Genomic DNA, 15,196 nt, shown 5'->3' with positions numbered 1-15,196 from the left:
TGAAGTAGAATTTCAGTTTTATTTTTTAATGTAAAATTTTACATATCATTAAAGTGAAAGTTCAATTAAGAAAACAATATAAGACCGACAGAGCTTGAATTTAGTGTAGTTACAAAACTTCCAGTTTAAACAAAGGCAATTGCTCTTTGCACTCTTTGATTCTTGACCCGTATCCAATGATTTTTGAATTTATCTTTCTTTCAGAAATTAAAAAATAAGTTTTAGACGAAGAGATTCCGTGCTTTGAAAATGAAATTTTGAATAAAATTGAAAGCCAAAATCTTAGAAAAGCAATGTTGGAATACAAAAAATGTATTCTAGAAAAAAAAATTGAAAACGTATTTCGGTAAAGAAATTCCGAAAACAGCTTAGAAAAAGAATTTTCAAGACGTATTTTAGGAAAGAGATTTCAAAATCTAAAAAAATGTTTCAAAAATAAAAAATTGAAAATGTATTTTTGATTTGCATCTCCCTCTTATTTAAAAACTAAAAAAGTAATTTAAAAAAATAATTTTTCATTTCACATCAGAGTTATATTTGAAAACATTGGGTGCAAACAAATTATATAGGATCCCTCGTCAATTCTCCCACATACAAAAATATTCATCCTATCATTTTTTACAAGGAAGGTTGAGGTCTTAAGGAAGAGTTAAATGAAAAGCTTAGTTGACGTGTGAAATAAGCTTCTCTTTGATTGCCCAACATACTTAAAGGGTTTACTTATTAAACTATCACATTTTGTAACAATTTAATTAGTTTATTTAAACTTTAAAACTTCTTACCTCAAATTATTAGTTTGTAAATAAATTTGGTTAGCTATTAGAATACTTAAGTTTGGACTGTTTCTTCCTGCACCTCCATACCTTTTTCTCTCACTTCCATAAGTTTTCAAATTTTCAAAAATACCCCTTTATAATATTCCAGATTACGTAATCCAGAAGTTATTTTTAAAATTTGTAGCTACTGGATTACATAATCCGAAAGCCATTTTTTAGATGCATGATTATTCTCCGGATTACATGATTCGGAAGTCTTATTTAACTTCCGGATTATGTAATCCGAAAGTTTTTTTTCAAATGAGTTTCCGAATTACATAATCTGGAAACTACTCTATGGGGTGACACAAGAAGGACAAAAATGTATTTTCATGTTGTGTATGAGGTGACGGAAGAAGATATGGAGGTGCAGGAAGAAACAGTCTTAAGTTTGATATATTAATCCCAAATGTTTTGATGGTTACACAGGAACAAATACAAAGGAACTTAATGAAGAATGAATCCAACGTTGTGGTTAGTTAAAGGTTATAACAAATATAGAATATATTATAAAGAATAAATAACATGTTTTTTTTATGTTAATTATATTATATTTAAATTAGTTGTTTGAGATGTTGTTAAATTAAATAAAAAATATTCATTTTATTTTAGTGTGATATTAAATATGGAATGAATTTTTTGACATAACAATGCATCATATGTTGGATTTTCTTTTTAAGATAAAAACATTCATGAACATTGTACAGTCAGTTGTTATCTTATTGAAGATTAAACCTTTTAGGGTTTCGTTTCAATTAACTTAATAACTCTAGTGAAAATGTTTCAATAACCTAAATATTGTGATTAAAATAAACGTATAATATGTTAAGACTATAGGAGATTATACCATGCAGGTTTTAATAGTTTACTCCAAAGTTACTTTTCATAGTAACATTTATGCAGCAAATTTAGAAGGCATGATTATCAAATTATTTTTTGTTATGCCCGTACCTTGTTGATCTTAGCTCATAGATAGAAATTGATGGTGGTAGCAATCAACATATGTGCAAAATAGTATTGATCATATAGCATAGAAACTGGCCAACATCAAAACACCTAAGACAACCCTCAAACTATATTCTAACCACTGTTGGAGAAGAATCTGGCTGGCCCACGGAGGAAGACTTAGAAGCTTCTATCATCACTGGTGCCTGTTCCAAACAACTCTGGGTATCATCATTGATCATCCCAATTGTCATCTTCTCAACTTCTTCTTGTGTATGTATATGAATCTTCGAGACCACCTCGCAGAACTCACTAGAGACAAAAGGCAAAATGCAGTTTTTCAGTTTATTTCACCTAGAATACAACATAGGATTATAGGATGGAACAGATATGAGGAATTTTCGGTCTCAACAGTTAAATGTGTACAATAAGGTGATGATGATCGTCTATGATAACTGAGTAAAAGGTGGCAAAGCTGCATTGGGACAGATAAGAGTCAAGGAAGATGATTACTTACTGCCACGGGTCATCTCCCACAACCATGATGTCATTTTCACTGTCAGTGTACAGGATTCTCCATCCCTTCTTAGGATCTCTTAGAAGGCCTTCCATGCTAAATAGTCTCTCATAGTTCAATCAGCAGGTCACTGTAGCTGTTCAATCTCGAGAGATCAATGGCTCTTCCAACTAAGCTACCTTGCTTGTGAACCTTCATTCAGTGTTATGTTACATGTGTTGGCAAATTGTCAAAGAGAAAAAGGCATATCACAATATAACTCTGTTGCTATCATCGCTCACCTTTGTGCAACTTCTTTTAGCTGAGTTCTGTTGTAAATTTTGGGTGGTGGCTTCCCCGGACAAGGGAAATCCAAATAGTTTACAAGCCTTTACCTTCCCGTTGAAATTGTCATCATTTGGAATCCTCATGGTCGCCCCTAAGGAAGCAGCACCAGAAATATTGTCCTGCAGCTTCTGCTCATTTGGGATTGTGACATCTGACCGTCCAACTTCATTTCTCATGATCCCTGACTGAGAGGAAGGAGAGTTAAATGGGACATTCTCTCCTTGGAAATTGGAGGTTTTGGAGCACATCATGCCGGTGCCGCTAACTTGGCCAGCTTTGTGAATATCACCATAAGGAAAATATGCAGTTTGAATAACTTCTGGTCCTAAAGAGTGAAAGTTAGGTATGGTTGCCTGTCGCAGGTTGTAATTTGTGCAACTCAAACTGGGTTTGCCCCAGGCACCAAAGTTCAAATCTACCTTTCCTGTCATCGATCTCAATTGACATATTTCTTGACTTTGCAAGACCCTTGGAAACCTGTTAGTTTCACTAAAGCCTGCATAACTAGAAGGGTGAACCCTCATAAACTCACCAGCAGCAATTTTTCTCACTCCAGTTGATGCAAAATTTGGATGACTTGTTGGAGATCTGATCTCAAATTCTGGCTGCTTAGTTACTGTGTCACATCCATAATATAGTGACATAAAACCTGAATTTTCTTGACCTTGCAAGACCTTGGATGATCTTACGGACTCCTCAGAGTCCATAAACCCACTGCCTCCTGCTGCCACACCTCCCATGCAGAAACCAAAAATAAATAAACAGAGGACAATTAGGATGCCTGAAGTTGACTGATTTAACACACTTTGGCTATCTCGGCAGTAGGATTATGTGATTCATACCAGTGATGAGGTGACTGGGTGAGGCACCCTGCAGACCTGGCCTCAGTTTCTTCAGCCTTCTGGAGGATTGAATGCTCAAGGGAGGAAGAGACGCAGAAGGATCGATCTCCCAAGGAGATACTCTATCTTGATGATTAATCTCAATATCTTCATCCCATCTGACCTGTCGGATATCACAGTAACAAACTATCATCAATTGGTCTGCATTAATGTACTAACTAGCTTCCTTGGGAATGTCTAATTACAGCCTTAAATTCCCTGGATATGATGATGCATGTCAAACAGTTTAGAGTGAAATATAGCCAATAGGCTAGTAAAAAATAGCAATTGTACCATCAAGCACCTCCATTTTGACTTAGGCCATTTATAGGGATCCAGATCACTAGTTCCAGTCACTATACCACTAGTACACCTGCAACACAGGTAGAAAATGTCATATTACTTAATATTGTTCATGGTTGATAATGGTTAAAGTTTAATAAATATGTTGTACTTGACCTTCTTTCCGGAGATTCATCCATTTCAAATCTCATTTTGAATCTTGTCCCAATGGTCACTGGATTCTTTATGCTTTTGACATATTTTTGGTAGGGAACAACAAAATCCGCATGACTTGCTCTGTATTATACCAAATTTAAATACGTTACAAGTTTTTGCTAGACTCTTGTGCCAGTCATGATGAGTACGCTGAAATCCTTTATCAAACAAGAAACAGAGAAAGCCTCCTTACATATAATGAAAGCTCAAAATGTAAGGATCCTTTGGGCAAAATAACAGTCAAATAAAGTTCAACAATTTCAGCATAGGATCTTAAGATCAAAACTAGTAAGCTATTAAGATCTTATCATCTAAGGTCCAGAATGACCGTAGCAATTTCTCATTTTTGCTTAAACTAAAACTCTTCATCATCCTTGCATCCACAAGCATATATGCTAATAATCTTCCCAAGCAAGGATGAAGTTAATAATAGTAACTTGGTATCTTATGAATAAAATAAGAGATTTCTTCCCTCGATACACTCCCTAACTTGTGGAACTTCCAAGGGCCTGCACTTCCCAATGTTGAAAGACCCCAATTTTCTCATAATTGACAAGATGGAGAAATAAAGCATGTCTGTGTCTGTCAGATTCTACTGGAGGGTCAGCAGTTTCCATAGTCCAATCCTCTCTTGGATTAAATCCTGGTGGGAATATCCTACGGACATAATTTTACCAATGACTAAAATGATTTCAGCTAAGAACCTCAGCTGGTGTAGTTCTATTTACAGCTCACTATTCACTCCATGTATGGTTTGGGAAATATTTTGGACATCACTCAGATAATTGGTTAAGCTTTCTTGTCTGCTTCTGAACATTAAATCCCTTACTTAACAATTGACAAGGTTGGAAAAGCCTTTAGCCTATTAAGTCTCTTATTTTCACAGTATCAAACTGGAAGAATAACATGTGAACTATCTATCTAGCTCTTCTATGTAAGAACCAATGCTTTTATGTGGTTTTAACTATTTTCTGGTAAGGTAGAATATACTATAACTCACTTTCATTATAACTATGAGTTGATTACAATTGACAGATAAGTTATCATGACATACAGCAAATCGATGTTTCATCCATAATGCCACAACAAAATGACAATCAAAGGCTAAATACTTTTGAGTTAACTTCAAACATTTTGCAAGACCAAAATTCCTGATTCATGAATGTAATACCTTGGACTGTAGAAAACATGAAACATGCTTTTGGCGGATATAGCATTGGCCACAGAAGAAAGGAAATTGGGATAATAATTCTGGCTACCAACAATTGATTCAGGAAGACCATTTCTTGGTCGAGCAGCTCTTCTTATTCCCAATCTCAATTCTCCATTTTCACCCCTACAAAGATATTAATGAGAAAACCATAATAATATTATTATCACTCATTCTCCACATGCTTCCTCGTGAACAAAAAGCATCAAAGGTTTAGATAATGTTCTATTATGAGAAGTTTTTCTCTCTCTAGGATTTCTAATGCTAATTGGTATTAGATCTAGACTCAAATGTAATTAAAGTTACTTAATTTCACCCTGATTAAAAAGGTTCGTTTCATAGTCAATTTAGTGTTCTTGATTTCATAAAGTAAAGAAGGACATTTCCTAAATTACATAACCAAGTTTTTTTAGCTTATATTTAAGCCGAGTGAGAGTTTTTCCTAGTTGTGACAAAGAATGTACACTAATTATTCTAGTAGAAGAACAACAAATCAATACTAATTAAAATAAGAGTTTAGTAGACATGCACTCTCAATGAAAAAGTTTTAAAATTGTTAATCAATAAAAAATCAGCTTTTCATATAACTTTTAAGGTAATTATTTTAAAAATTCAACAAAATTATTATTCATAACAATTTGTAATGGAGTGACTGCATAAAAAATCTTTACACTATGAGTGTTTATATTGTTTAATCTTAAAACAAAATCCTACTTGAGCACAGTCATGTGCATAGATATGTACACTCACCTTAGAAAGAGAACTGCATCTCCAGAAACAAGATTCTTTTGGCTAACAAAAATACTCCAGCCAGTAGTGAGCAGATGCCGCCTTGGCTGACCTGACAAAATTAGCACAAGGACTTTCTGTATCATTCATAGTCAATATATGACTATGAAACCAACCACACACAGTTGTTTAATATTTCTTTTCATTTACCTCTATAAATATGTCGAAATTTCCACTGCACACCATGCAGATCTTTGGCAACAAGCTCCTGAGAGGGTCTTTGCTGCTTATAATCCTGCAGTGAGCACAAAAGCAATTCATCATCCCCAGGAAGACAAGGAACTCCAGTCCTAAATAATTTCATGTGTTGGAAATTATGAATGCAAACTAGAGCATGGTGTCACACCAAAGGAGGAAAACAGTCTTCAGCAGCTCTGCGAGGGACAGAAAACCCCCCATGAGTGCTGGTATCCGAGGCTGTGAGTGTTTTGCAGAACATGTGAGGAGTTGATTTTGTAGGTGTTGTTTCATTTCCCTCTTCATCTGCTCCCAATTCCTCAAGCTCTTTTCCCTCCAAATACATCCCTGCCAACTGAACACAACCCAAGATTTCAAGCCACTACTGCCCTTCTACTACAAACAATGCTCAAAGCATTTAATTAGATATTCTCATCCTTCCAGGGAACAAAAACTAAGCAAAGATGCACCACAACAGAAAAATGACAAAAACCAACCTCAGCCTGGGGGAGCAAAGTGACCTGTGTGTAAACCTCATCATTCTCCTTATTGGCCTAATCATAGAGTGTAAAATGAAAAAAAAGAAGACAATTAAACCAAACAAATAGAACCAATGCAAGGGTGCAAGTTTAAATGAATTAAGCAGGTAAAATACAAGTTCACTCTCAATTTGAGAACTCACAAGTAACTGAATATTGACAACTCTACAGAAGATCTGTGGCTGGAGATCATAGGTTGGCATGTCCATTGGTGAAAAGGGAGCGAAAGATGAAGCTTGTTCTAAGTGCCCTTGGGGAAAATACACCACCACATTTCCTTTCTTTGGGAGGGAAGTGAGAGGGCCAGCACAAGCGTGCCAGAGTTCAAGATAAGAAGAGGACACACTTGCGGAGGAGGAACCAGAAGATGAACAAGTAGGAGAGGACAGAGAGCAAACGCAAGCAGCTCCTTTCCCACACTCACCATTGCAAGACGCGGTCTTCTCAGCCTCAATCACTGCATAGTTCAGATCAATTTCCATGAACGCTCCAGTGTGATGGTTGCTGGTTCTTGTGGAAGAGTGGGACTAAATGGGGAACCAAAGAGAATAAAAAACAAGAAAGAAAGAAAGAGAGGATAAAGGTAGCCAAGGGTACAATCAAGTGGGTCTAAGAAAAGGAAATCCAGAAAGTGAGGACTGTAACAAAATGGAAATGAGGTCAAATCATGAAAAAGGAGTTCATGTTTGGAGGGACACCAGAAAGGAGAAAAAGGAAACAGGGGAAGGGTGGAAGAGAGGACATGGTGGGAAGAAGAGAAGAGAATATGAGAAAAAGAGTGGCCATCAAATAATAACAAGGAATTCAAAGTATGATTCCACCCCCATTTGAAGGTAGTGAGAAGAGGGAGCAGAAGCAGGAGACATAGACAATTGCATAGGAGGCACAGAAACAAAAGGCAAGAAAAGGCAATGTGGTAGTGGCTTTTGGAGTTGTAGTTGGAGAAGTGTTAGAGAGAGAAAGAGAGTGAGTGTATGTGTTTGAGAGTATGTTGTGTGTTGGGTGGGGGGACAGGTAAGGCAGAACAGAACCCACACTTCCCCACCCTCTTCTCCTTTACTTTGCATTGCACTTAACTTTATCTTTTCTTCTTTCTTAATAATTTCCTTCACTTCTTTCTCAGGCCCTCCACCATCACAACACAACACAACCAAAAACACTCCTTTCATTTCATGTTCATATGTTACCCATCCACCAAATTATCATTGGAAAAACAAACATTTTTTTTTTCATTTTGAAATTGTATTCATCAAATCAAATTTCAAACATCTTCTGCAACATTATTTTCTCTCAAACATAAGAAAATTCAACTGACACTTTGACACTTTAACCCACCAAAATTTTTATGAGGTGCTTAATATTATAGCAATCAATACCATGTTTCAGCTCCAGTCCACTGAAACTTAAGAGCTTATTTCCTAAATCATTAGCAGAAAAAAAAAAACCACCTTTTTTTGGCTGATTTGATTTCCAGGCGTGTGATATCCGACACATACAGCCAAAACTGCTTCATTTAATAAAATCACCACCCTTTAAAATTGTATTACTATTAATCACTGATGTCACCAAACTATATATAAAAATCGGTTCAATTAGCACGTATTATCAGTATATTCAGAAGCAGTTTTACAAATTCTAGTTAAAAAATGCATTTTTTAAAATAAAAGCATTTTAAGTTTTAATTTGAACATGTACTATATGGTTAATCGATAAAAAAAACTCCTCTTTGATATATGCTGTGACTGATGCTTATAAATGACAGTTATCAAAGTGGTAAAAGATAGGTTGTTACCATCTTGCATGTTGTGAAAAAATATGATCATGTGGTGTATGGTGAGTGAAAAACTTGATCTTAGGGTCAAACATATCCAAAATTTACCATGCATGCATTGATTTTGAACGTAGGAAAGACTCTTTAGTTAGAGCAAAGTGAGAATGTGTAGAGTAGAGTTGGGAGGCATTTTGTTTGCTGTTAGGGCTCCTGATCCTAATAAGTTTCTCAGACTTTAGAAAGAGAAAGAAAGAGCACTCACACACACACACTCTCTCTCTCTTTTACATATCTCATGTCTCATCACTCTTTCCTTTTTTCATATGTTTCTACTCATCAAGCTTTCAACTGCAACTCACGCGCCTGCAACTCTCTTACTCACTTGTCCTTCATTTTTCTGTTTTTTTCTACCTAAATAGACCCTTCATCCCCATCACTTTGTGTCTGTACTACTCCAGGGGTAAAATAAATCTAACTGCAAATGGGGTTCACCTATCCAAACTAGTTCAAAGAACATGTCTGTTTCTCACTTGTGTTTTATTGAACATTTTACCTTAATATCAAAAGACTGCACAAACAAGTTTAAAATATGTTTTGGTTATAAAAGGAAGTCATGCACTCACAGTCACTTCAATATAATTTTACACTGTTGTTTAGTTATAAAATATTATCATATGATTTTAAGCAACTACTTTATTATTAAATTTCTCACATTATATAGTTCAGTTATAGTATAGTGTAAGGTTGTCAACAACATATGAGCACTGTTATTAGAGTTAAAATGTATTATGATGAATAGCTATATAATTGACAATTGGAACCTATATAGAATTGGCTCAAACTTGACAAAACTTGCAGACTGAAATGAATCGAACACGACAGGATCTTTAAATGCTACTTTTGTGATGTTAAAGTATGGTAGATAGACATATTCATGTCTTTATTATATAGCAAGCAATTAAAGGGTCAACTAGGTTTTGTTGACGAAGGGTTGCTTAACTTGTGTAAAATAATAATGAAAGGTTTGAGTAATTAGTGTAGGTTTTGAATTTTATCCTCCTTTGAGTTATTAAATTCGATTCAACAATCTTCATATTCTTTGTAGGTAAAACGTCAAATAGATACAAAACTCAAAATACTAATCATCATGTTCAGATATAAAGAAGCTGCTATAACAGTTGGATTACAACAGCTTCTTCTCAGATTATCTAAGATAACATAAAATAAGACAACGCTTTTCAAGAGCTTTTGAAAAACTATAAACATTTTCCCCTTTCAATTGTATCACTTTTTCAGTGCACACATAATAAAAAACACTCCCATAATAAGTGATTCCTAATAATGCTTTCAGTAACATCTTTTCATAAAGTAATATCAGATAAATATGGCATGCACGGGTTAATTTCACTTTTTTTACTTTTACTTTTCTAAATAGTTGTTTTCAAAAGGTGTTAACGCAATCATATGTCATTATCGACGAGGTTATAAACATATATATATATATATATATATATATATATATATTTATTTATTTATTTATTTGTACAAGAAAGAATACGCAGAATAGTTAGAGTGATTGGTGGTGTGAAATAACTAAACATTAAGATGTTAGCATATTTTTCTATGCTTAATGAAACCATTGGAATAAAATGAAAATCAGTGTTCTTCCTTTAATAGTAAAAACACACTGCATAGATACTATAGCTAGGGTTTCATAATGTGTATGCATTGCAAAGTTATACTCTTCCCAGTTCGTAAAAGCTGCAAGCGTCTACCAAAGGATGCTTTCGAAATTCTAACTTTGTTGTCGTATAGAATGGATGAATAGATTTCTATTGCTTTCGAAATCATCACATTAATGTTCTAAGAACATGATTAATTGATTTCTATTAGTTAATTGGGGTGATAGATACCACTATTGTGGAGGTTTTTTTTTTTTCTTTCAAAACAAATAAATAAATAAACGTGAAATATTTTAATGATATTTCAACCTTTTTACACATAACTACATACATTCTAATTTTGCTTAGTCAAAAATATATTGTTTATTTAAAGATGGAGTGATTAATCATATTACATAGGTTAATGTTTGATCTTGGATCTCTTCAAAGATACTATCAGTGAGTTTCTCGATATCTGATTGGTGCTTAGAACTCTTGATATGTATAAATTCGATTTAATGTCTCTAAAAAGGTTGATCCTTGATCTTTCTATTTTTTCTTTGGTGGTAGAGTTGGGGTAGACAACCAAGAATTTTCTTTTTGGTTTTGATGTGTATACTATAGATACTTTTTGAACTGTTTTATTTCGTATAAGGGTTAGACCATTACTGAGGTGAGTCTATTTAATTTTATTGCCTTATGCTAATAAAAAAAACATACTTGAAGTTCTATTGTGAGATTTTGATTCAAATTATACATTGGAACATCCATAAAATGTTTCTATTTATTTATTTATTTAGTGATAAAAAAGTGATATATGTAATTTATAATTCTAAGTAGTTAGTTTTGAAGAATTGCATTTGGTAAATTAATGGGTGTATTTTTTTCTTGGGTAGTGCATTAAGTGAGTTATAAAAGGGCACAGAATATAGATATATGCATATATCTTCACATGGCTACAAAGGGATAGTAGACAATTAGATATGGACGTGACTTAAAGGTTTGTCTGTCCTCGTGCTAAAGTCATGCAAGTTTCATAAAAAAAAGTTGGTTTAGTCCACATCAAAAGTGGCCTTATATTGACTCAAATATTCAAAATCGCTTCTTATTTCTCTTTTCGTATGCCAACATCAAGGCCAAACAAAAACACCATTTCTATATTGCTTTATTAATATATCTCACCGACAATAATTATTTTGTTATTTCCTTACATTAAATCAACCAATGCACCCATTAGTTTCCTTAATAATCACTTTAAAAGTGCTTGAAGATCATTGATTATAGACAAATATATTTTATAAAAGTGAATGTAATGCTGCTAAAAATAAATAAAAACATTATTTTATTTTATAGATCGTGAAATAAACTTAAAACTCACATTTTTAACATAAGATGATATTCGGAGATTGAGTTAGTTTAGAAATTGTTTACAAATATACATTTAAAAAAAAACATAAAATAGAAACTAATTTTAGAGACAAAAAATAATTAGTTGATATAATAATTAAATTAGAGATCGTTTTAGAAACTAAAAAAAATGGTTTCTAAATTAGTCTTTATTATTGTTAAATAGTTTCTAAATTATTATCTAATTAGCAACCAAGGTTTTAACTACCAATTATTTAGATTCTAAATTTGATAGTAAAAAATTTGGTTGCTAATTAGATACTAATTTAGAAAAAAAATTAGCAATAATAAAAACTGATTTATAAATAAAATAAAAAAAATTAGTCTCTGGTATATAATTTAGTCACTATAACAACTAATTATTTTTTTACTTAAAATTGATTTCTATTTCATAATTTTCTTATAATAATATCATAATTGAACTAAAAAAATTAGTAAATTTTAGATACTTCTTTCTATTTGGGTATTATTTTCATTAGTAGGGTATTTATTTATATATAAATTTGGGTATAAAGTATAAACCTAAAAAAAGATGCAAATATGCAGCACAAGACCTTAAACAAAGACTAAAATTAGTTATATATAGTGTGCAATTCTTGATGTCTGCCACCAGATGAGAATAAATTTTCATATATCTATCTATAGAAACCTCTATTTTATTTTTCTATTTTTATCACATGACACAACATAACATTTTTTTTTTCTTATTCTCTCTCTTACTTTTATTTTTATTTTCTTTCTGTTTCTCTCTTTCTCTGCTTCTCACACTCATTTATTGGTACTGTTATTCAGTTCAATAATAATTTTCTCTCTTTTGTGTGTGTATGTGTGTTTGTGACCTTTATCTTCTTGATTTAGGACACTGACAATAACAGTCTTGTTTGAGAGATTCCATCTTTTTAAGTGCATGCGCCCTTTTCAATTTTTTTTATAATTTCTTAAATATCTAATGACCCTTTTCTAGGGTTATTAATTTTCTTAAACAGGGGATTAATGATGGATTGTTTATATTTGAAGTTAAACCCACTGTTAATTAATGATGAGTTTTGCAATTTAAGGAATCTTTTCTTACCGAAAGTGAAGGTATAGTTTAATTTTTTTTAATATAAAATAAAAAGTTAGAGCCTTTCATGATTAAGTTCATTTTAACGTTTTTATCTATATCCATCTTTTTAGGTTTTATTGTACATTTTTTACATAATTTCTTACACCTAATTTTTTGCATTCTATGTGAACATTTTGGTTAAAATACAAAGGCTGGTGATAAAAACAAAAGTAAGGAATCTGAAAAATATTAAATAAGTATATAATGATAATAATTTATTGCTTACTGATTAAGGTAAAACATTAGATTTCTAAATATATTTGGCATTTATTATACATTTTGATTCTTTAAAGTTAATAACTTTAACCTTTAATAAAAAAAAAATTCTGGATAAAATTTTAATGTACCTAATTTCGTAATTATTCTTAAGAATTATTATTTTTAATTACCTTGAGAATTATTATTTTTAATTATCTTAAGATATCAATAATTTTTTTAGTTTTTAAATTAATATTTAATTTAGTTAATAGAATGAATAACTATTTTTATCTTTAAAATTAATTTCTATTTAATGATTTTTTTAGTGAATATTGATATTATTATTTATTATTACACTGTGAAATGTGAAATTGAAAACATGGTCTCATTTGAAGATAAGAATTTATTTTAGATAAATAAAATAGTTTCTTATTTTAAAATTATTATTTATTGATGAAATAATTTTAAACTGTATTAGAAAAGTTAAGAATCTTGGAAGTAATTGGAAAAAGAATGTATTAAATGAGTAGTTGGAAAGTAATTGTCAAAATTCTCATTGAACATAAAGGTATCGAAATAAAACAAAATGAACAGTGAGAATTATTAATTTATAAAAGTGGAATCTAAAGATCTAAAGAAAAGGGTGAGGGTTGGTTTAATTGAGGGCATAAGAATATGATAGTATTTAATGAAGATGGAATTTGTGTGGCTATTAATTAAGTGTTGTTTGGATAAGTAAAAGTAGAAGTAACATTGGTTGGGAAATGATGTAAATAGGGAAGGCAAAATAATTGGTGGATGAAAGTGTGTTAGTGTCTAATGAGGACTTTGGTGTGGCTTATTATAAAGCTTTGGCTTAGTTCCAAAAACAAACACCTGGTGGGTACATCAAAGGAGACAAACACCATCCCATCATTACTCACTTTCATTTCCCATTGCACACATCAAACAAAGAAAATAAAGTTCCATACTTAAGAGTCATTATCCTTGGTTGGATACTATACTAATTTTCATCAACCCTAATTATAGATCCAAGATTTAATTGGATTCATGTTTAGATATGTTTCAACATCATTCATTACCACCAAATCTTTGTAAGATTGCCTTAATCTATACTTAAAAAGATCATTAAATAACGTATAGATTAAAAAAAAAATCATTATATCAAGAAAGTTAAATATTATTTTATAAAAAAATAATTATTGCGATTGAAAATAATTTTTAATAAAAATAAATTAGAAGTTTATAAAGTAGTTTTTAAATTAATATTTAATATTAACTATCAAAATTTTAATTACTAACTATTTTAAATTATAAATTAGTAACTAATTTAGAATATAAAGACTAGTAACTAATTTAGAATATAAAGATATTAGTAACTAATATTAAATAGCAATTTGAAAATTACTTTATAAGATTTTATTAATAATAGAAATTATTTTAGATATTAATAAATTTTTTGTTTATAAAATAATATCTTATTTAATTAATATAGTCAAAATAATGATTAATTTTTTTATCTTTAAATTAGTTATTATTTTTTTATAGTATTAATTAATAAAAATTGAGAACATTAATATTTTTTTTGTTATAATAACATACTTCTTTTTCTCCTAACTTGAACATTACTCTTTATTAAAGTCAGAAGATGTGATAACTCATTTTGTCTGTTAGTATTTTAGTGATAAAGATTGAAAACTTAGGAGTAATAACTAAGATTTGTGTGATGGTTTATCAAAGTTGTATGTGTGCTTTATCTATTTTTTAGTTTTAGAGATTAAAGTGAGGGTATTAAAAATACAATAATTTTTTTTTTCAATTTAAGAAAAAAGGGAATGGAAAGAGAGAAGGGATAAAAAAAAAGAGAGAGAAAGTGATAGATATGAAAAATTATTTCTCTTTTTTTAAAAATATTATTTTTTCTTTATTATATTATGAAAATCAGGTTGTTAAATTTCTTAATTTTAAAATATTATTTAACTTCGCCTTTAAAAAAATACAGAAGCAAAAAGATAATGAAATAAACCTAATTGTATACAAACTTTACTTATAATAAGGTCACAGGTTAAGATATGAAAATTGTGGGTGAAGAATGTAGTTGACACCTAACTTCCACTCCCACACAAAGGTTAATTTCAAAGTTTTGCCCTTCAGAATTCTTAGTTCATAATTAAAAGAAAATTCACATGTACTATTAGTAGTTAAGGATCTATGGATTAGATTTTATACAATTCAATCCAAATTTAAATATTTGAATCAGATTTATAATTTAAATTGATATTTTTTTATAAAAATAATTTAGAAATTTAAATTTAAATATTTGGGTTGGATTTTAAATTTAATTTTATATTTTTAT

At 31.0% G+C, this 15,196-nt stretch overlaps 2 protein-coding genes across 6 annotated transcripts; both read right to left on the bottom strand.

Moving 5' to 3' along the window:
* Positions 1-1,784: 1,784 nt before the first annotated feature.
* Positions 1,785-2,469, bottom strand: LOC150027633 (auxin response factor 4-like). The gene is made up of 2 exons (XM_090302445.1): positions 2,278-2,469; positions 1,785-2,072 (listed from the first exon to the last, which is right to left on the bottom strand). Exons 1-2 carry the CDS (start codon positions 2,370-2,372, stop codon positions 1,889-1,891), a joined length of 279 nt encoding a protein of 92 aa, XP_090158571.1. The 5' UTR covers positions 2,373-2,469; the 3' UTR covers positions 1,785-1,888.
* On the bottom strand, positions 1,785-7,766 carry LOC137835753 (auxin response factor 4). 5 transcript variants are annotated; one of them, XM_068644386.2, is made up of 12 exons: positions 6,842-7,766; positions 6,657-6,713; positions 6,329-6,514; positions 6,133-6,217; positions 5,944-6,034; positions 5,155-5,319; positions 3,945-4,064; positions 3,780-3,858; positions 3,447-3,609; positions 2,559-3,337; positions 2,278-2,469; positions 1,785-2,072 (listed from the first exon to the last, which is right to left on the bottom strand). In XM_068644386.2, exons 1-11 carry the CDS (start codon positions 7,178-7,180, stop codon positions 2,386-2,388), a joined length of 2,148 nt encoding a protein of 715 aa, XP_068500487.2. In that variant the 5' UTR covers positions 7,181-7,766; the 3' UTR covers positions 1,785-2,072; positions 2,278-2,385. The 5 variants fall into 5 exon arrangements, with proteins under 5 accessions (XP_068500487.2, XP_068500488.2, XP_068500489.2 ...); XM_068644387.2 differs by having other exon boundaries at positions 2,559-3,328; XM_068644388.2 differs by having other exon boundaries at positions 2,559-3,325.
* Between the last annotated feature and the right edge of the window lie 7,430 nt (positions 7,767-15,196).

The sequence above is a fragment of the Phaseolus vulgaris genome, chromosome 5 (genome assembly GCF_051622355.1).
Source record: "Phaseolus vulgaris cultivar YP4 chromosome 5, ASM5162235v1, whole genome shotgun sequence".
NCBI lineage: Eukaryota > Viridiplantae > Streptophyta > Magnoliopsida > Fabales > Fabaceae > Phaseolus > Phaseolus vulgaris.
Note: the sequence above shows the minus strand (reverse complement) of the source record. Positions and strands in the feature narration are given on the sequence as shown.